This window comes from Podarcis tiliguerta (genome assembly GCF_965153285.1).
Source record: "Podarcis tiliguerta genome assembly, chromosome: 6".
NCBI lineage: Eukaryota > Metazoa > Chordata > Lepidosauria > Squamata > Lacertidae > Podarcis > Podarcis tiliguerta.
The window spans coordinates 94,266,178-94,287,889 of record NC_139539.1 but is presented as its reverse complement, the minus strand read 5'-3'; the positions used below and the strand labels follow the sequence as shown (position 1 = coordinate 94,287,889).

Sequence of the window (21,712 nt, the reverse complement as noted above, 5' to 3'; positions counted from 1 at the left end):
GAGGCAGAGCATAGCCCTCATGGCTTATAACCACTGATGTGTTCGTCTAATCCTCTTTTAAAGCCACACAAGTTGGTGACCATCACTGCTTCCTGTAGGAAGGAGTTCCATTAACTATGGGCAGTGTAAGGCATTTTCTTTTATCTGTCCTGAATCTTCCATCATTCAGCTTCACTAGATTTTATGGAAGCAGAGAGTTGGAAATAATCCTGCAGGTTATGTAGTCCAACCCCGCAGAGTGCAGGAATCTCAACTACATCATGCATGATAGATGGCTGGCTATTCTTTGCTTAAAAACATCCAAGAAGTCCATTCCACTGTTGAATGACTCTTACCACCAGAAAGTTCTTCCTGATGTTTAGTCAGAATCTTCTTCCTTGTAACTTGAAGCCATTGGTTCAGGGTCCTACCCCGCAGAGCAGGAATCTTGGTCCATCTTCCATGTGATAGTCATCTTCAAATATCTAAGGGTTATTATTTCCTCTCAGTCTCTTTATCAGGCTAAACATACCCAATTCCCTCAACTATTCCTCATAAGGTTGGCTTTCAGTACCCTTTTTGTTGCTCTCTCTGCACACATTCCAGCTTGTCAATATCCTCCTTAAATTGTGCCCAGAACTGGACACAGTTTTCCATGTGTGGTCTCACCAAGGCAGAATAGAGTGGTACTATTACTTCAGTGATCTGGACACTGTACTTCTGTTGATGCATCCTAGAAAAGCATTAGCTTTTTTTGCTGCATCATCACATCATGTTAAGCTTGTGGTATACCAAGACCCCGGGATCCTTTTCACAATCCAGTTGTTGTTGTTGTTTAGTCGTTCAGTCGTGTCCGACTCTTCGTGACCCCATGGACCAGAGCACGCCAGGCACTCCTGTCTTCCACTGCCTCCCGCAGTTTGGTCAGACTCATGTTTGTAGCTTCGAGAACACTGTCTAACCATCTCGTCCTCTGTCGTCCCCTTCTCCTTGTGCCCTCCATCTTCCCCAACATCAGGGTCTTTTCCAGGGAGTCTTCTCATGAGGTGGCCAAAGTCTTGGAGCCTCAGCTTCACGATCTGTCCTTCCAGTGAGCACTCAGGGCTGATTTCCTTAAGAATGGATGTGTTTGATCTTCTTGCAGTCCATGGGACTCTCAAGAGTCTCCTCCAGCACCATAATTCAAAAGCGTCAATTCTTCGGCGATCAGCCTTCTTTATGGTCCAGCTCTCACTTCCATACATCACTACTGGGAAAACCATAGCTTTTACTATACGGACCTTTGTTGGCAAGGTGATGTCTCTACTTTTTAAAATGCTGTCTAGAATCCAGTTGTACCCCCATCATATTTGAGCAGACAGTTATTCCTGCATAAGCGTAGAACCATACATTTATCCCTATTGAAATTCTTGTTAGTTTAAGCCTAGTTTTTCACTCTGCCCTGCCCCCACACTACGCTACTGGTTAGCAGAGGTTGGCCCCAGGTGCAAAATTCTGATGGGCACAACCTGGCACAATGAGCACACCCTGCACTGGCCAAGCCCAGTGTTGGCAAAGCCACCCAGCTAAAAATACATGGCCACTGCCACTGGCAGCCATGTGCCTCATGGGCTCTGTGCGCACACACCCCGGCACATGCCTCCATCCCAGCTGCCCAGTCCACCAGGGGGGCACATTACCTGTCCTGCCCTGGCAACCCATGCTATGCCACTGCTGCCAAGATCCTACTGAATTCCGATTCCGTCTTCTGCAGCATTGGCTACCCCTGCCAGTTTGGTGTCATCTGCAAATTTGATGAGCAACTCCTCAATTCCTTCATTAAAGTTGTTTATAAAGGCATCAAACAATGGGCCCAGGACAGAACCTTCCAGCACCTCACTTGCCACTTATTTCCAGGATGGTGATGAACCATTAGTGAGCACTCTATGGATTTGTCAGTTTTTATTTTGTCTGTTAAGCCTAGAATTTTGTCTCTCTTCTCCATAATCTGCCTCAGTTCTCAGACTATCCTAGGGTCCAATTTTCTAGGGCACCCTTTCTCAACCTTAGGTCCTCAGATTGAGAGCCAGTGTGGTGCAGTGGTTAAGAGCAGTGGACTCGTAATCTGGTGAACTGGGTTTGCTTCCCCGCTCCTCCACATGCAGCTGCTGGGTGACCTTGGGCCAGTCACACTTCTTTGAAGTCTCTCAGCCCCACTCACCTCACAGAGTGTTTGTTGTGGGGGAGGAAGGGAAAGGAGAATGTTAGCCGCTTTGAGACTCCTTAGAGTAGTGATAAAGCGGGATATCAAATCCAAACTCTTCTTCAGATGCTATTGGACTACAACTCCCATCATCCCTGACCACTGGTCCTGCTAACTAAGGATGAAGGGAGTTGTAGTCTTAACAGTATCTGGGACATAATGTTGATGTAGGCCATCTATACATTTTACCTCTTTGTCTTCACTGTAATACATATAGTTTCATTTGTAATCTCAAAATCTCCCTGAGCAGTTTGATTGGGACAATAGAATGTCCTTCATACTAAATTACTTGAGGCCCAATATCACCACCCAGCTTGCTGAATTCAGTGCCCTCTCTGACATACACAGCAACACCACCTTCAGTACATCCTTTCTTATAATGTTCCTATAAAGTTTATAACCAGTAATAACCATGTCCCATTGGTTCCTTCATTCCACCATCCTCTAAGCCAAAACAATCCAGTTCACTAGAGGTACTGTGATCAAAGAGAGCAGCATAATCACTTAGTACCATACTCACATAAATCACTAGTCAAATATAATACCATATTTATTATTTGTAGGGTTTATATAGTTTAATGATCCATATTTTCAGGAAGGTGTAAGACTTTTTAGGTTTGACCAGAAAGGTAAATATACTCTGTACACACCACATCTGAGCAGATGAATAAGAATAAGACTCTCGCACACAAAAGTCATCTTTGTACTGGATATACTTTCTATAGCAAAAGCGTAGATGGTACAACACTTAAATCACATTTTTAAAACTGCCAGTTCTGTTAGGAATGCCATCGATGATATCAGATGCTGAGCATGAAAAATCTGCAAGAAAGAAATTGGAGAATGTTTAAAAAAGTTGCTGCAGGATCAAAACAGGATAAAATACAGTTTATTCAATGAAGTATTTAAGCTAACAATGTCAACAGCTCATATAAACCAGTTTTGTTTAATCACATTGTCTGAAGTCAATCTGAAAAGCCAAACTTTCCTGTTTTACATTCCTGGAGAGGTATGAAAGGGGTGAAGAGGAAAGTTGATAGAGAAGAAGAGATCCATGGCTTGAAATTGAAACCACTAGAACATAGGGGAACAATGGAAAGCCTTCATTTCCTTTTTCAGAAGTATAAGCACAATACTTTTCAAAGCAGCATTTTAAAATATCATTAAGATGCCAATTCCCACCAGATCTAAAGTCATTTGGTATCTATGTGATTGCTGTGTTTCACTGGATTACTAAAGCTTGTGTCCTAACTTGTCTTCCCAAATAGAATGGGATTTCATGCAGAGAATAAGGCTTTCCTAACTGCTTCCCTTGGCAGCCCCTTGTACCACTCAAGGGTGCAGCAAATCATAAGAGCAGACACCGGCAAAAATCATGATGTAGGGAAAACCCTGAAGTCAGCCAATGCCTCTACATAGCTCCATCCTCATTTCAAACATCATGATATATCAATATATTACAATGTTTAGCTGGTGATATATTGTGAAGTTGAAAACCAGATATCACCCAACCCTAGTGCCTGCTCTGTGGTCTGCTGCCCCCAGCAGGAGGCAGGGAAGAGTTGAGCCAGCAGAGCAACATAGAAAAGTTGGCTTCATGCGGTTTATCATCAGGGCAGATATTTTGAACCGGTTATCACAGTGTGGGTTTCAAACTGGCTTTCAATGATATATCACTATATAACCCAGGCCTGATCTCAGCAGGAAGTGATCTGACCATGACAAGGGACTGATGTCAATACTCCCTACTTTCATATCACCCTCTTCCTGCTCAGCTGATACAACAACGTTCAGAGTGTGGCCTGCCACATGTGTTGGGCTAGTGACATGCTGTGACAACCCCATGGTAATTATGGCAGCCATGATGAAGTCCTAAGCCACCCCAAAGCCAGTTGTCTTGGCATGGATGTTGGACCCCAGAACTAGCATTCTGGGAGTCCTCAACACTTACTCTGAGACCAGCCGCCTGTTCAGGCAAGGAGACTGTTGGGCAGGGAGGCCGGTGGAAACCAGCAGAATCCCTAATCTGTCCTGATTGCCCAACATCAGGAACAAACCCTCTAGATTCCCCCCGCTAACTGGACAGAGCCTGGAGAGATGAAATCTCTGCAGACCACAGCAACTCCCTCTCTCCCCAACCCTCAAGCTTGCCCTTGATGCTGCACAGAGTACCCAGTTGGGCACAGTAGGTAACACCACCTCCACCCTCCTTAACTACCCAATGTTAGTGATACAGACCAGATCAACCTCCTCATCTATAAATCAGATCGTGTATGAGGGAGGCCTTACTCAGAGTCAACCTGGTATTTAGCAGCAGCAGCAGCAGCTGCAAACCTGAGGGCTGGCTGATAGGATAACCCCAATTCCCTATGTTGGAGGAGGGGCTGGCACATGGCACCTCCCATACCATACCGCCCCCTACCATGAACCACTGCAGTTGGGGTCCCCCTGCTCAGTTCCTCTCCTCCCAGACATATCTCCCCTCCCTCAATGAAAACAAACCAACACAAATTAAAAACTGTGACTCCACTAAGAACAATACCCCAGCCCATTATTTGGAGAAATTGCAGCAACACACTCTATAATAGGAATTAGCTACTGGTTGCCTGTGGCTCAATATGCCCCCTACCCTGCAACTCAGTCTTCGATGCACACACTTTGTTCTGAGTGCCCAAAGTATTATTCAATATGCTCCCCAGCCCTGCCACCCTTCCAAGCCTTTCCCTACTTAGAGAAAGATGGATGGCAAAGAACTGGGAAAGGTAAGAAGGGACAGATGCAAGAAACCATTCTATTCATGTGCCAATATTTCTCCCACCTTGTAATTGAGCCATTGCATAAAGGAATGCATAAAAAAATAGTATCTCCACCCCCTATAGCTAGGAAATAGGTAGAAAGGGGCCAGAGGCACAAAGTAGTTGTAGGGTTTCTACTTCTCTTGAATGCTTACTTCCACACAGAAAGGGAGTCGTGTGTTTGCAAGACCTGCCACCAAGCTTCTTCCTAAAGTATAAATGGCCAGCTGGTAAAATCAGCTGCAAAGTGTTTGAAGTCTACATTGCAAAATGTATGCCTCAAACATTCCTTTAGGACACTCATCTATTTATAATTTGTCACTACCAGGCTAGTACAGTGGTGCCTCGCAAGACGAAAAGAATCCGTTCCGGGAGTCTTTTCGTCTTGCGGTTTTTTCGTCTTGTGAAGCAAGCCCATTGACGGAGTAGCGCTATTAGCGCTATTGGCTAAAAAAGGGCTAAAAACGGCTTTTTTGGGGGGGATTAGCGGTTTTGCTGCTAAAATGCTTTTAGCAGCTTAGCGATTCAGAATAAGGGGTTTTGGAGCAAAAAAAAAAATTCGATTTTTTTCGTCATTTTTCGTCTTGCGAAGCAAGCCCATAGGGAAATTCGTCTTGCGAAGCGCCTCTGCAGACGGAAAACCCTTTCGTCTTGCGGGTTTTCCGTCTTGCGAGGCACCACTGTATCAATTTTGGGTGAGATCAATCACCTGCCAGGAGCAGTATTCAAAATTAGCCAGGCATTTTGCACCTGGCTTTTGACCACTTGCGACCAAGTGAAGTTGCCTGGGCGTCAGGATGGTGCCTGACATCTCCACCATCTGGAGATGCAGGCCTGGGGATCATTGGATCTGGACTGTTTTCACACACTAATACTCCATCCTGTAGAATTCTATCAGTTATATTTTATCTGCACAATCAGAATGAATTTCTGAAACCAAAATGCTTTTTCTGTACAGCCTGAGCAGCAGGCAGCATTAAGAAACAGAGGTCAAAATAGGCCAATATGTATGTGGGCTGTCCCTGGAGCAAGTGACTTTTCTTCTTTAAGTACTCAAAGCTCTTAGCCTAGGCTCAAGGTTGTCATCTGAATGAGCCTGATGCTTAACTGAAAATAAATCACAATCAGTCCATCATTTGAAAATTAGACTGTAGAGCCATCTTGCCCAAAAATGGCAACTAGACATTCCATTATGGCAACTGTAGCCTTGGTTTAAGGAGCCATTTGTCCCCTAACTTATAAATGTTTAAGTTTCTAATACTGGCCAAGAGTGACAGTTATTGTAACTAGTTGCTAGTGGGAAATGAGCTAGGCCCCATACCTTTATTTTCCCAACAGAATGGGCAGAAGCTACTGATGTGGAGACTTGCACCAGTACTGTGCCTGACAGGTAGATCTTGAAGTGTCTATGGAAGTGGTTGTAAAGACACGCCATGAATAATTCCACTTCTTCTTTCCTGACTTCTCCTGGAGTGCTGTGGATTGAATCCCAAAGGGCTTTTGCATCTTCAGGATGGATAGAATAGGAAATATCCAGAGGGTAAGCTGTGCCAAGCGTAGAGAAAGTCAGCTCTGTTGGAACTGTAGGATTGTCCATAGGGCACCCAGTCCACATTGCAGCCATCCAGGAAAGACTGATAGGGGTGATGTGCAAGGGGCTCAGACAACAGTCAAAGGTCTGTTGAAGCCAGGTTTCCACAAGGACCGTGAGAGCCTTTGCCCCATTCACAAGGAACAAGGGCAAAAAAGTAAACTCCTCATCAACAATCTCAAAAAGGTCATTTCCACCAGTACACGTAAACCAGCCCATCCACACCACTTTCTCTTCTGCATTTTTAGCTGCCACCTGAGGCCTCTTCGTGATCTATGGGAAATACATAAATACACCAATTATGCACATATTGCAACTATACGAAATGGCTTGAGTCAACACAATTTTGGAAACCAACTCCGGCAATTCATTTGTTATGGTGAGGAAAAACTAGGGGAAATATACTGACAGCACTTAATCTCCCAACAGTTCTTCAACAAATGTGCACCTATCACTTTGATAGTACTCTATTCACAGCCATGGACAACTATGCATGTTTTCATGGAAAACCCACTGAATTAAGCAAGACTTAATTCCTTGCCTGGACAAGGAAGCCTTTTTGAAAGTGCAGATCCAACTGGATCCACACTTTCAAAGTGCCAGGCTTTGCATGGCGCAGCATCTCTTGCATGATCAGTTTGGGATTCATGGGTCTGAGACCCAATGGTCGCATGAAGTGCAGCCAGAGGCTTCCTGTGCCTGCAGGCTACCTACTTTTAAGAATTGCTCTGATACATTTTTTCAGAACCACTTTTCAAGAGAAATGGCGCAATCAAGACTGGGTGCAAAGCATCCAGTGATTGACTCACCACCAACTGTAACCAAGATTCCCTAGCATCCAAACCAAATCAAATACATTTAATAACACTAAGATAACAGTGGTGGCATACTGAGATGAACTAGTGTATTTTCTAGACCCAATACAATAGTATTCTTCAATATTGTTAAGACAAACCCATAGGTATTAAAATATTGGGACTATAGTACCTACTTGAATGAGAACTGCATCTGGTTCCTGTTCTGTGATTTTCAAAGCTGAGAATGAAGAGAACGTCACTTTAAATTGAAGTTCATATTCAATTTCCACAGGTCTCCTTTGACTTTCAGTTGCAATAAAGCGACTCAACTGTCTAGAATATTCTTTCAGCTGTCCATAAGAGAATTTGTACAGAGGAGTGACAGCGTATAAAGTCCACTGCTTACACAGAAGCAAGCTTATTTGAGGATCAGCATTTCCCTGGAATGTGAAGAACAGTTTTAGCTTCCTAGGTGCAGGCAAGTGGTGTCCATACTCTACACTTTCCAACAAAAACACCAAAATCAGAGCAAATATCACTATGAGCAACTTTTTGGATATGGTTCATCCAATTCTCAGGACAGTCTGCAACTAATTTAATAGCTACCACAACACACACACCCCACATCACCAGTCTAAAGCTTTCCCAATAACACCATTTAGAGGTTCAGGTCCTCTTCAACCCATTTCCCCTCTGCTACCTTTTATGGCTAGAATATATAATCTAGAACAGATGAAAGTGCCCTGTACAATAAGTGGTGGACTAATGCAAGAAGGAAAAATATAATTTACCATATAAATTTAGGTCTTATTAAAAGAAGTTCAGATGGTAAAAATATGTCAATCCCTTGGCCAACATTAACTTTTCAGGAGATAGGATCAAAGTTTTAAGACACTTGTAGTAAGTTGTTCTCTCTCTCTCTCCCTGTCACACACACACACACACACAGAGAGAGAGAGAGAGAGAGAGAGAGAGAGAGAGAGAGACGATATATTCTAGGCAGGACAATATTACTGTAATTTCCTTTCCAAGTTGTCCTAGAACTATTTCTGAAAGATTAACTATTAGTTACCAGAGGTTTTTTTTCCCTTTGCACCAAATAAAAAGCTACTTCATTTTGCAATATTTTGCCAGCTATACCAAGGTCACCAAAGGATTACCTGCAAGTGAAGAGTTCGTTGAATCATTCTCATAGCTGGGGTCTGACTAAACAGGTTTCGTCTGAGGGAGACAACATGTCTTGAAAGATGTGCAGTGTTAATGATGTTCACATCATGATCTACAGTTTTTTCTCCAAAAACAGAAAGTGTCCTGTAGTCACAAACCCTCGTATCTTCCACATGCTGATAGTTTACCAATCAATAGGCAAAAAGGAACAAAAGTTAAAAACTGTTTTATACAAAGTAAAGAAAATGCAGGTGATCATTTACTCAGCATGACAAGGACTCACATGAAGGCAAGCCAAGATATTTGGGGGTGGAAGTGGGCACTAAGAAACTCTGTCGAATACTAGAATAATAGGTTGCAAAGAAATCTGGGGACAATCTATTTCTCTCATTATAGATACAGATTTTAAAGAGAACAAAATAAAAACAGCACCACAACAGCACACAAATCAAGCTATACCTTCTCTCTACAGCACAGGACTGGCTACCTTCCTAGTGTGCTTTAAACAGCTTTAAACATCTGCCAGCCTTTGGAATCTTGAGTTCTTCACGGGAGGCTTGTCTTGTGGTTCTGCCAACAGCTGCAGCCCCATCATGTCAGGGCCTTCCCTGTGGTGGCACCCAATTGATTGGCGAAATCCCTTCTCTTTGGCAGCATGGCCATCTCCCTCACCAATAAACTTTTGGCATCAGTGTAACATAATCTTATCTTTTCACACAGGCATTTCAGTCAGAAGTGTAAGTCAAGTCTGGGTGCCTGTACACATCTCCATGTCTATTGCAGAACTGTTTTTAGATATTGTGGGTGAGTTTCTCTCAGAGCAGACCTACTAAACTGGCTTCCTTATTTTATTAAACTTATATGCCACCTTTCCTTCTAAGTTCACAGGTGGGTTTTACAGCATGAAAGCACATAACAACACCATAAAGCAGGAGGGCCAAGGCCCGTTGATTTCAATGGGTTTTACACGTGAGCAAGACTTGGTCGGACAATTAATTAAAATAAAACACTCGACGGCACCGGGTATGGATTTGCATAACTCGGTTAAAAAACCGAAAAACAAGAAACCCCAAAACAATATCCCTGCACGGAGAAAACGAGCATTAAAGTTTCAAGGAAGAGCGCCAAGAGGGGGACCGCAACTGCCCGCCTGAGGCCAGGCCTGCCTGACGGCCCTCCTCTTTCGAAAGTAACGAAGGCAGCAGCTAGAAAGCCCAACGCTTTACCTGTCGCTGAGCCCTCGCCATCCCGGGGCCGAGACCTCCCTCTTCGCCACCCGCGCGCTCCCAAATAACGAAGCGAACGAACCAACCAATCAGCGGCTCCCCTCAAGGCGGCGGGCGATTTAAAAATACAGTTTAAAACGCCTCCTTCCAGCAGCCAGTTCGGCGCCCGCTCGCCGATTGGCTTCTCCTAGGAGGTCCCGCCTCCCCCGCTCGACGTCGCCTCGGGCCTGGAAAAGGCTCTGCCGAGGGAGGCGGTCCGAAGCTCCTTGCCCGAAGTAAGGATGGCGGTTGTCAGCTGCGCCAATGGCCGCGAGGGGTGGGTTCACGTGACGCCGAGCGGGGGCGGGGCCTGGCGTGAGGCGTGAGGCGTTTCCTCGGCGGGGCGAAGGCGAGGAGCGATGCCGGGCTTCTGGAGGACCGCGCGCCGGCTGCCGGGCCCCCTCCGCGCCCCGCTCTCGCTGCTCTTCCCGAGCCGGGCGGCCCAGGGCGGCGGCGGCGCCAGGCGCGTCTCCGGCGGCGCTGCAGGTCCGTGGCGCCCGCGGAGGGGGGGGTCGGGGGGGGCGTCGGAGCTGAGGGAGGGGCCGCACCTTCACGCCCCGTTTCCGCACCGGGAAGGAAGCGGGTCCTTTCTTGTGGCGGCGCCCGCTCTGCGGAACTCGCTGCCTCTGGAGGCAAAGCAGGCGCCTTCGCTGCTCTTGGCGCCTGCTAAAAATAGTATTCCTTAGACGAGAGCTACCAAGATGCTTAGGTGAACATTGATCCCTTTTTTAGCATCTTAAACTTTGGTAGGTTTTAAAAGTAGGCTTGTGAATTTGCTCTCAGGTTTAACTGTTTTATCTTTTTGCAAACTGCTTTGAGGTTTTTCTTACCAACCAGCGGTGCACGATTCTTAGAAATTATATTTATCTCTTTATTAAATGTCTATACTGCCCTTCATGGCTTCATCCAAAGATCACTGGGAGGTTTACATAAAAGCACCAAAATACATACCGTTATAACAAAAACAATTGCCCCCCCCCCCCCAGTTTAAAAGGCCAAACGTTTTTTAATCACTCAAAGGCCTGGTTATAGAGAAATGTTTTTGCCTGGTACCAAAAGATATGTAAAGAAGGTGCCAGGTGAGCCTCCCTGGAGGAAGCAGGGAATGCCCTCCAGAAAAGGCCTGCTTCCCTCTTGCCATCCTATAGACCTGTCACGGAGGAGGCGTACAAAGAAGGGCCTCAGATGATGATAGCAGGGCAGAGGCGGTCCTTGAGGTCTTGCAGTCCTAGGGCTGTTTAAGACTTTATAAATCAAAGTCAGAACTTTGAATTGGGCCTGAAACTAAGCGGCAGCCAGTGCAGACAGGTCAGGTTCAATGTGCAGAACTATGCTGAAGTGGTCTTGCCCCAGTGAGCAACTTGGCCGCCAAATTCGCTTTGAAGTAATCTAAACTAGAGGTTACCAGAGCTATCCCTGTCCAGATAGGAGCACAGCTGGGCCACCAGCCAAAGCTGATGAAAGGCACTCAGTACCACAGGCCACCTGAGCCTCAGGTGACATCAAAGGCTCCAGAAGTTCCCCCAAGTTACATATCTGCTCCTTCCCATATGATTATCATTATTCTTTTTTTATTTTAAATATTTATTTCATTGAAATTTATACACAGCTTGATTTCTTAGGGGGGGACACTCTCAAAGCGGTTTACAAAAGATAAAACAGTAAAAATCAAGGAAAAATTGACAAGCCTACAGTGGTACCTCGGGTTACAGACACTTCAGGTTACGTGTTTTCGGTTTGTGCACCGTGCCGGACCCGGAATTACCAGAACAGGTACCAGAATTGCGACCCGTGCGTGCGCAGACGCAGCGCTGCGGGTTGCAAACGTGCCTCCCACACAGATCACGTTCGCAACCCGAGGTTCCACTGTATTTCCAAAATGCTAAAATGGATTAAGATTTGCCTCAACTTTCTTAAGCATCTGTGTAGGTTTGTCTATAAGAAAGGTGTTTGTAGCAGGTGCCAAAGGGAGTACAGTAAAGCCGCCTGCTTGATCTCAATAGGCAGGCAGACACCTGAACTCAAGGCAGTTTGCAGATTAAAAATAAAGAACAGCTTAAAAACGTAAGAGGGGGGGAAAGAGAAATCCCTGAATAGGTTTGATCATTGGTTCTCCTTGTAAAAAACAGTAGACAAACAGATTCACCTGTTACCTTCTCTGGAGAATATTTACCGTACCTGCCTATTTAGATGATCATTGTATCTGCTCAGAAGCTTCTGCTGCAATAAATGTGTTTTAGGGTAACACAAGATGATGATGTTGATGTTTGCAACAGTTAGTATAACGCTTCAGCTTCTCAGACCAACAGACCACCCAAAAATAGAAACCCTATAACTTTAAATAATGCCTTGAAAATCTTGTTGATAGTGTTTGAAATCTAGTGTTGCATATCGTGTGCAGGATCTTCTGGTTGAGGAAAAATAGTGTCAGCACAACTCTAACTAGAGCTGCCCCCTAAAGATTATAATTGTGCACAAACCTGCTTAAATTAATGGGCCAAATTCTCCATAGGATTAGTTTGTAGTCATGCAAACAAAATGGAATACTCAGGATGTTCTCAATGTATTTCCTCTAGCTCCTCCTGACTTCTCTTGAACAGTTTTTCTCATTATGAGCTCTTTCAAGATGCCTCATAGAATGAATTGCTACTTTTTTGCTAGGAAGCTTCACTATGTCTCTGAGCAGTGCTCCTTCATTACGTAAGCTTTTGCCCATTGTTTGGCTCTTTCACACTAATGGCTGTTGCTGCTTTGAAACTGGGGTGCTGCTGTTAAAGGACGCTGGAACAAGGGAATGGTTGTGCCTTTAAGCTGTAGCTAGTCAAGTAGTTTTGTGGAACCCTAAGTAAGGAATTTAAACCACTGGCCAGTCCAGTTTGGGCACTGTAAAAATCAGTGGGGAAACTGATGAGCAATAGCTATGTAACATGACTAATGACATTAAGCTACCTTGTGCAATTAATTAATTAATGCTTTACATCATTTATACCAGGCACATACAAAGTCTGCCTGGGGGGTGCCTAATCTGGCCCCTGTGGCAGTTTATTTCCGGGGGTAAAATCCTTAAAAAAGTCAATAACTTTGGTCGGCCCTCACAGCCCTTCACTTCATCAAATCTGGCCCTTTTTGAAAAAAGTTTGGACACCACTGATTTATGCAATAACCACCCTAGTAAGCCTTATTGAACTCACCGGAACTTACTTTTGAGTAGACATATAATAGGATTGCGCTATTAATATTCATGCCCATAACTGGCATCTCTATAATTTGTTTTGATAATATTTTATCCTGTGTTGAAAATGTTTTACCTTTCTTATGAATGTAATTAAGTATAATTGTGTTTTTTTTTCTACACAAGATGTCAATAGTTTTGTTTCCCGGACCAAAACTTGTGGGGAATTGCGCTCTGCTCATGTAGGTCAGGAGGTCACCCTGTGTGGATGGATTCAATATCAGAGGTAAATAAAAGCATCCAGGATTGTAAGATTGAAGGTGTTATGGCAAACCTTAAGTTGGCTAACAGCATTAGAATTGCTTTCCAGAGTCAAAACTAGGGTCCATCTATTCTAGTATCTCTTCTGTGAACTGAAAAAATTACGGAAGTAAATAGATGAGACTTAAGTACCAGTTCCCACATTGTTAACCTTAGCCAAGCACAATTGGAGGAAACTGATTTTCTGGACCCATTTCTGCTGATTCTACTTGATCTCTTGATGGCTTTCAATATCCTTTTTGTTCCTACCGCAGTCTGATTTGGTTGCTAGTGGTTTCACTCCAACTTGAATGGTCAGTTCTGAAAGAGGAGAGTGTGCTTGTGGGATACAGCATGTTTGGGACTCACTCTTTGGGAGAAGGTCCTAGCCTAGCCTTTGCCCTGATTTTCTGAAGTTCAATATGCAGAGATTTCTTTTCTCTTGGACATGAGCATGAAATAGTAGCCTCAGGAACTCTGTATTATATTATTTATCTGCATATGTAAACTGACCTCATTTAAGCTTGCTCTAATGTAGAGGTTTTACCTGAAGTGTTATAAACATTTCTGTGTCTGTCTCCTGTGATTAGACAGCAGCAGTTTGTGGTTTTGAGAGACTTCCAAGGACTCACCCAGATTATCGTACCTCAGGATGAGGTGAGCTATCAAGGCTTGCTTCTGCAGTTGCCCTGGTTAAATGATTTATTGTCGTCTGTCATGATGCCCACCAAGCATTGCAATTATTCAAACATAATTCTGATTCTGAATATGTAGCAGCAAACTTGATTTCCCATAACTACTTCTGATCATTTGCAAGTGGACATACAACATATAGATGTTCATTCTGTGTGACTACACACAAGATTTATCAATGAATATACAATCATAAGTAGGTTATTTTTGCTTATATTCTGTGCTCATTTTAAAAGAAAAGTATTATCGTTGGTGTTACGAATACACTTAAACACATAAACAGTGCCTACAAAGGGCTTTGGGATTCTTGTATTGTATTGTATTTGTATATTATATTGTGTTACAGTTTGAATTCTATGAAATGTATAAGCATTAAAAGAAGCAATAAAATACAGTGGGACCTCGGGTTACGTACTTAATTCGTTCTGGAGGTCCGTTCTTAACCTGAAACTGTTCTTAACCTGAAGCACCACTTTAGCTAATGGGGCCTCCCGCTGCCAGAACACGATTTCTATTATTATCCTGAAGCAAAGTTATTAACCCGAGGTAATATTTCTGGGTTAGCAGAGTCTGTAACCTGAAACGTCTGCAACCTGAAGCATCTGTAACCCGAGGTATCACTGTACAATTAAAAATCATACAACATCTAGCACAGTGTATTACAAATTCTACGGCAGGCAGAAAAACCATTTCATGATCTCAGCAACTTTCAAGTGGTCTGGGATCAGGGGAGTTGGGAACCGCTGGCCTACAAGGATAATGCAAGGAAGTGAGCTTAGCAGTAAGGGGGAGGAAGAGCAGAAGCTGAATGTGACCTGTTTAAAGGTAGAAATCACAGTCTGCTGTTTATCTCGCCTGCCTGCCTGCCTTTTTCTTCTCATTTCAAGTAGGATAAAAGGGGGTCATTTATGCAGGCTAAGCACCCGCAGAAACGACGAGCCAACTCTATGCTTACTGCCTAGGATTCTAGAAAGGAGTGCTGGACTAGGTGGGATTTGATCTGATTCAGCAAATCACTTCTTATAATCTTAAGATAGAATTCATCAGCAGGATACTTCATTCTTGCTTGTGAATTTTGGGCTGTGCAAATTCTGCTTTGGCAGAGGAGCCTAATATTAGACTGCAGTACTGAAATTGGCCCACAACTAAGGTAGCTCATCAGTTCTAAATCTGTGCTCCTAAACGATGTACCTGTGCAATCTTATGTGTTGTTTCCGTCTTTCTGCAGGCAGCTTCCCATTTGAGGAAGATCTTGTATGACACTCCAGTTGAATCTGTAGTGAGGCTGACTGGAACTGTTGTCCCCCGGCCTCCAGGACAGACAAACTCTGTGCGTACTTTAAGGAGAATCTCCCCCTAATTTTATCTTAGTGTAACTTGGCCACTTCAAGACACTACAAACTGTTTCCCGAAAGCTGAAATGTCTCCTCACATGTGACACAGTGTTTGGGTTTGGGAAGTGTGGGTTTACCGCTATTATATTTGATAAAGGCCTGGCTGATATATTGATATACAGTGGTACCTCTAGATGTGAACGGGATCCGTTCCGGAGCCCTGTTCGCATCTAGAAGCAAACGTAACTAGCAACGGCACGTTTGCGCACATGCGCGTCGCTTTTCACCGCTTCTGCGCATGCACGTGACGTCATTTTGAGCCTCTGCGCAAGCGGTGAAACCCAGAAATAACGTGCTGCGTTACTTCCGGGTTGCCGTGGAGCGCAACTCGAACGCGCTCATCCCGAAGCACATTCAACCCGAGGTATGGCTGTATCGCCCAAGATCAGTATGAGGAGTAGACCGCGATATCCGCTTGCCCGCAATATGAATGCCTCGCAAGACGAAAAACTCGCTAGACGAAAGAGTTTTCCGTTTTTTGAGTCGTTCCGCAAGACGAATTTCCCTATGGGCTTGCTTCGCAAGATGAAACATCTTGTGAGTTCTTGTGAGTTTGTTTCCTTTTTCTTAAAGCCGCTAAGCTGTTAATAGCCGCTAATAGCCGCTAATCCGCTAATGGGCTTGCTTCGCAAGACGAAAAAACCGCAAGACGACTCGCGGAACGGATTAATTTTGTCTTGCGAGGCACCACTGTATTGCTGGTGAAACCGCCACAGATCCTGAGTACCTCTGCTAGCAGCAGTGCTTTTTTTCTAAAAAAAGGTTTAGGGATACTCTCATTTTCCAACTCCTTTTGAAATACTGCCCCTCAATAAGGCCAAACTTAGATTCACAAAATGTTTAGGGGTGTGCGTACCTTGTGTCTCCCAGAAAAAAAGCACTGGCTAGCAGTGTCTGCTAGAGTTCCTTCCTCCAGCGTTGCTGCTAGCAGAGGGACTCGGGAGCGGTGAGTGAAATATATTGCTGAGTGAAACTGCCATCACACTCTGCCCTCCTACAATGCGCCAACACAGCTTGTTCCTCCCTCTGCATCTTTAAACTACTTGACTGAGGAGTATGAAGCTGTCCTTACCTCAGCTGAGCAGTTAAAAAGGAGCCCTCAGCCCAGGTCTGGTTCCCATCAGCCAGTGGCAGGGTGGGGGCTCCTTGAAACTGCTCAGCCGAGGGTGAGGGTGCTTGCAGTGGCGAAGCTGCACGCTCTGACACTGGGGGCGGAGAGCAGGCGGGGCTGTGACTGGCACACTTCCGGGGACCGTGGTATGCGTACTGGGGGACTGGCACCCAGCATGGGGGGCGGCTGCAATGGTACCCTTCCTGATGCGCCTGGGTGAAACCACCTCAGTTCTCAGGGTGAGAGCTGAGGCAGTTTCACCAGGTGCTTTGCAGGCAGAGGCCAATGCAGCTTGTTTTTTCAACAGTACAGTGGTGCCTCGTAAGACGAAATTAATTCGTTCTGCGAGTTTTTTCGTTCTACGAGTTTTTTCGTCTTGCGAAGCACCAATGTGTATTGACGGTTTCCCATAGGAATGCATTGGCGGTTTAAAAAAAAAAGGCGCAAGACATTTCGTCTTGCGAAGCAAGCCCATAGGGAAATCCGTCTTGCGAAGCAACTCAGAAAACAAAAAACTCTTTCGTCTTGCGAGGCATTCGTCTTGCGAGGCATTCGTCTTGCGAGGTACCACTGTATATCGCCAAACTGTGATGTTTGGCTGGCGATGCACTGTGATGTTGAAAAGCTTATATCGGCCAGCCCTAATTTGATAATAAAGGGCTGTAACCTCCTGACTTCAGCCTCACCTGAAGTTTCTGGTCTTGCTTGCTAAAAGTAGGCTGCCCCATTTCCACTTGCCCCAGTGAGTGTAACTGCCATTATCTGGTCAGTATTTGCCCAGGCCTGGAGCTGCAGAGGTGGGCAAGGATTGCCCTGGTGGTTACATAGCAACCCCCATTCCCTCAACAACAAGGTTGAGAGGAAGGCAGGGGGATCTTAGCTTCTGTGTGATTCCACCTTTCTTCCTTCAGATCTTTCATCCCATGACCTGTGCTTGGCTTAGCCCCCTGGCTCGCGTATATGCCTGCAGCTCAGCTTATCACATGCAGCTGAAACAGTCACATATTTTTCCCATGCTAACTTCTTCCACTTCCCTCCCCTTTCTCTGTTTCCCATATGTTGCATTTTAGATTGTAAGTTCCTTGGCACAGAGTCCTGTTCCAAGCACTTGGCACTTCGGGTCCTGTGCACTGTGCCTTGCACTTTGATGGCACTATAGAAGTGATTAAAATAAGCCATGCAGGGCCAAAATTACTCATTGCCCCCGGCAATCTACCTTCTTTAAGTGAACAGAAAGTTGCAGTGACAAATTTGTGTTCTTTTATATACTGTATCTATATTTCTACCCACACCCTAAAACATAATAAAGAAAGATGTTGTAAATAAAACACCTTGAGGCTTGAAATTATATATATTTTTATTATAATCAACCGTAGTAACATTCACATTACAGAAAATTAAGATAATGAGGGATAATATTAAAATAAAAATTATGTATAACATTAAAAATAATCCTAACGAAAAGGATGAACCTGGTGTGCTGCTATCAGTTTATTAATGTTTGGTTCTAATTTTTGTCAGCAGCATTCTTAAATCACTGTGATTAGTTATTTGTAGTCAATTTGTTTTTTTAGTTGACTGATTTGCTTGCCACTGCCCAAATAGAGAGGCGAGCTGTGATCCACTTTCTGGATCTGGGTGAAGCCAAAAAGGGTTCACTTAAGCCCGGGAAAACCCCTCACCTCCAGCAGCAGATCCGGGGGAGGTATCGCGGTCCCCCAACAGCACCTACCTGGCAGTAAGCCACACAACCGATAAAACATGTATGAACGGTTTTTCAAAATTTTCTTTCTTTATGCTTCCACTGCCCCCTTAGTTTCATTCAACACCCCTATTTGCACCCAAGGCTACTACCATGCCCCTGGATCATTCCAGCGCTCCCCACGACCCAGGGGTGGCATCACCCACTTTGGGAAACACTGTTCTAAAGTGAATGTTCTGTCGACGCAAGGATTTCAGCTATTCTCTTCCACATGCTGTTTTGGGGGTTCACCCAACATCCCCCACATGAGGCAGTTGTGCTTCTGCTAGTTGTGCTAGCAGAAGTTTTTGTGTTGGCTTCTGCTTGTGGGATTAATGAGTTGATTCTGGCCCAGTGGTGACTGGGAGCTTGAAGCCTGCCTTGGCCTTTCACGTCCAGCTGAACTGCAGGAGGTGTGGCATGTTGCCTTGTCTCTGTTCTGGCCGGGTGGTTTAAGCCCAGGCAAGCCTCCATCTTCAAAATGGAGAAGGGAGACAGAGGTTTGTCTTTCCATTGGATAGGCTTAACAAAAAATTTAAACCAGTAAAATAATAAAAAATGGCACAAGTGCAGATAGCTATTGGACCATCATCTCAGGGATGTATGTAAAAATAGTGGTGATTATTTTTCTCTTTTTTGTTCATTTTTAGAGATTGCCTACAGGTGATATTGAAGTTAAGATGAAAACAGTAGAGATCCTGAACTCCTGTAAGAAACTTCCTTTTGAAATAAAAGACTTTGCCAAGGTGATTTTCTCTTTATTTCTGTGTGGTTGGCTGTTTGGTACAAAGCATATTTGAAATTCTTGGGTGACCTTGTTCTTCCAACCTTCCTCCTGTCCAGTCTTGTAGAAGGAAAGTTTGGGAAGAAGCAGGTGTTGATGATGTACAGTTCCAATTAACAGCTTTGGGGAAATGTTCCATAATTTGTCTTCAACTGAAAAGAACGATTAGCGATGGCTGGAGAGCAAAGGAAATATGTGAGAATTATTATCAGGCTTCAGAAATACTTCCACGACCTTATGATCATGTGGTGGAATGCCTTCCTTACTGAAATTCAAGAGGCTCCATCACTACAGTGGATGCTCAGGACGCGAACGTTTTCTGTGCGGGATTCACGTTCGCAACCCACAGTGGCGCATCTGCGTATGCACAGGTTGCGATTTGGCGCTTCTGTGCATATTCGACCCCCAAAACCAAAATATTATGCAAAATTTGATTACCCTTATCACATATATATATAAAGGCTAATTGAAAAGTTGGGGTAATACGTCCGTTTAAGATCTTATCAATGTCTCTGTATAATGTTGCCCAGATTTATTGAACTCCAGTACAGCTGCACCATAGGTAGAGATACGATCCAATTTCTGAACATCCCCTCCACCACCTTAGAAGTGGAGATGAATTTATATAAAAGAGTCTTCTAGGAGTCTTGTACTGCTTATGAATCACCTTTAACGACAGTTCTTTATGTTTAGCTGATATATTATGAGAAGAATGGTTTTCTCCCCCCCACATGGCTAAGTATCTTCAGTTATGTCACATTCTAAATCAGTGTTCCATGACATTTTAAAACCCGTTTGGTGTCTGGGTTCATATTTGAGCAAAATTTTATAAATATTTGAGATTATACCTTTTGAATAGTGTGAAAAAATAAGAATTAATTTTTCAAAATGGGGAAAATTACATGTGGGAGAGGTCTGAACCATTTTGCTGTGAAGAAAAGCACTAATTTGTTGCCATTTCACTGTGATGTGGATGTTTCCTAATTTACTTTTAATTTCCTTTTCCCCCATAGGCTTCCCATTCGTGTACTTACTTGTTTTTTCTTCTGACCTACAACCCCTTCCCCTTCTCAGAAAACCGAGGCCTTGCGAATGCAGTATCGCTATTTGGACCTGCGGAGCGCCCAGATGCAGTACAACCTACGAATGAGGTCCCAGGTGGTGATGAGAATGCGGGAATACCTCTGCAATCGTCATGGTGAGAGAAGTGGTCAGGGGGTGGAGCTCAGTGGTAGAGCCCCCGCTTTGGGTCTCTGACTCATTCCTTGACAGGCCTGAGAATATCTCCTGCCTGAAACTGACAGTACTGTTGACAGTAGATGGACCAGTGGCCTGACCTGGTTTCAGGCAACCTGCTTTGTTTCTAACTCATAACAGCATTTTAGTAATGCCTTTTATTTTCTCCTCTTACTCAATAACAAGTGATATATGAAATATGTTTTAGGCTTTGTGGATGTGGAAACGCCAACACTATTCAAGAAGACTCCAGGGGTAAGTATTTTCTCTGTGTATATTGCTTTGTAAAAGTTTCTAATTGTTTGATTCAGAAAGGATTTTCATCAAAGTGGGAGGTTGAAGACAGCCATTCCTCTTCCAGAGTGTCAGAGATTATTTGAAGCCACTGTCTCTGCCCTCAAAACAAATATTTTTTCTCTCAATCCTGAGTTCTGAAAAAGAGGGTGAGTTCTGGAAGAAGGGCGTTGGTACGCTAGCAGAAGTTTGAGTTTTAACAAGAGAAGAAAAGAAAAAGCAAGCAAGTCCGAGTTCAGGTTCTGGTCAGGTAATCTCAGTCGAGACATGGATCAGTTTGCATAAAGCAATATTCCCTGCCTGACATCCTCTAGATGTTTTGAACTACAACCCCTGTTATCCCCAACCATTAACCCTGCTGGCTGGGGCTGACAGGAATTGTGGCCCAAAACATCTGGAGGGGAACAGGTTGGGGGGAAGTTGTCATAAGGCAAGGACAAGCAGATTAGAGGTCAGATTCTTACAAGGCAAAGCAAGTAGCACCCTGGAGAGCTGCATCTGAAGCTCAGGCTGAGCAGGCTCCAGTGTTGCTTTCACAACAAGCAAACCCAGACTGAGCCTTTTCCAGAGGCACAACTCTATCTGAGTGGCTAGCTGCACCTTCAGTCTTGTCTCCAGGAGATGTGGAATTGAATCTTGAAGAATCATAGAACTCAACTTGTAGAGTTGAAAGGGACCCCAAGAGTCATCTAAGTTCAATCCTTTGCAATGCAGAAATATAACTAATAGCACTAATAAAACCGGACATCATAGTTTGTTTAAGAACAGATGTAAGGGTCTAATACATGTTGGGGGGGGTGCTTCCCTTCCTGTGACAGCTGTTTTGCTGTATTCGTACTGTTGTTTGGCCTTGAACATCACTTGTTGAAAAGACAAGTTACAGGGTTTAACTTAATAACTAGTAAGTTAAAGCTTAGCTCTATTTTAGGTATTTCTGTTAGATCAGGGGCCTCCTGTATGATGGGTGGGTGGAACAATGTGTGTACAAACTTGAATCACGTTTAAGTTATTTTTTAGTTGCAGGTTTTCTTAGCATTGTTTTATAGATTGTAATTGTTTTACTGGTGTGTTTTACTGTATATGTTTTCTGCTGTGCTTGTGATGTTCCATTAGGTTATAATTATTTTTGCAAGTCACGTTTGGGTTTGTTT

General features: G+C 44.1%; 2 protein-coding genes across 5 annotated transcripts in view; one reads left to right on the top strand and one right to left on the bottom strand.

Moving 5' to 3' along the window:
• Positions 1-2,748: 2,748 nt before the first annotated feature.
• On the bottom strand, positions 2,749-9,939 carry CENPL (centromere protein L). The gene is made up of 5 exons (XM_083446371.1): positions 9,798-9,939; positions 8,565-8,747; positions 7,599-7,844; positions 6,338-6,880; positions 2,749-3,043 (listed from the first exon to the last, which is right to left on the bottom strand). Exons 1-5 carry the CDS (start codon positions 9,816-9,818, stop codon positions 2,975-2,977), a joined length of 1,062 nt encoding a protein of 353 aa, XP_083302497.1. The 5' UTR covers positions 9,819-9,939; the 3' UTR covers positions 2,749-2,974.
• A 146-nt stretch (positions 9,940-10,085) lies between these two features.
• The window catches only part of DARS2 (aspartyl-tRNA synthetase 2, mitochondrial), a 28,462-nt gene continuing 16,835 nt past the window's right edge, over positions 10,086-21,712 (top strand). Inside the window, exons 1-7 of one of the 4 annotated variants that reach the window (XM_083446339.1) lie at positions 10,086-10,113; positions 13,195-13,294; positions 13,899-13,965; positions 15,230-15,331; positions 18,898-18,993; positions 20,106-20,229; positions 20,476-20,522. In XM_083446339.1, the coding sequence (XP_083302465.1) occupies positions 10,101-10,113; positions 13,195-13,294; positions 13,899-13,965; positions 15,230-15,331; positions 18,898-18,993; positions 20,106-20,229; positions 20,476-20,522 (549 nt within the window). In that variant the 5' untranslated portion in view covers positions 10,086-10,100. Of the gene's footprint in view, positions 10,114-10,135; positions 10,323-12,493; positions 12,537-13,194; positions 13,295-13,898; positions 13,966-15,229; positions 15,332-18,897; positions 18,994-20,105; positions 20,230-20,475; positions 20,523-21,712 lie in introns of those variants that run through there. The other 3 variants (XM_083446337.1, XM_083446340.1, XM_083446338.1) reach the window with 3 other exon arrangements.

Bases quoted from the DNA above. Each gene is read 5' to 3' on its own strand.
- CENPL (XM_083446371.1), bottom strand. From the start codon at position 9,818: ATGGCGAGGGCTCAGCGACAG. The intron at 8,748-9,797 runs GTAAAGCGTTGG...GTAAACTATCAG, and splicing joins TGGCGAGGGCTCAGCGACAG to CATGTGGAAGATACGAGGGT. The intron at 3,044-6,337 runs GTATGGGGCCTA...TCTTTCTTGCAG, and splicing joins ATTCTGTTGGGAAAATAAAG to ATTTTTCATGCTCAGCATCT.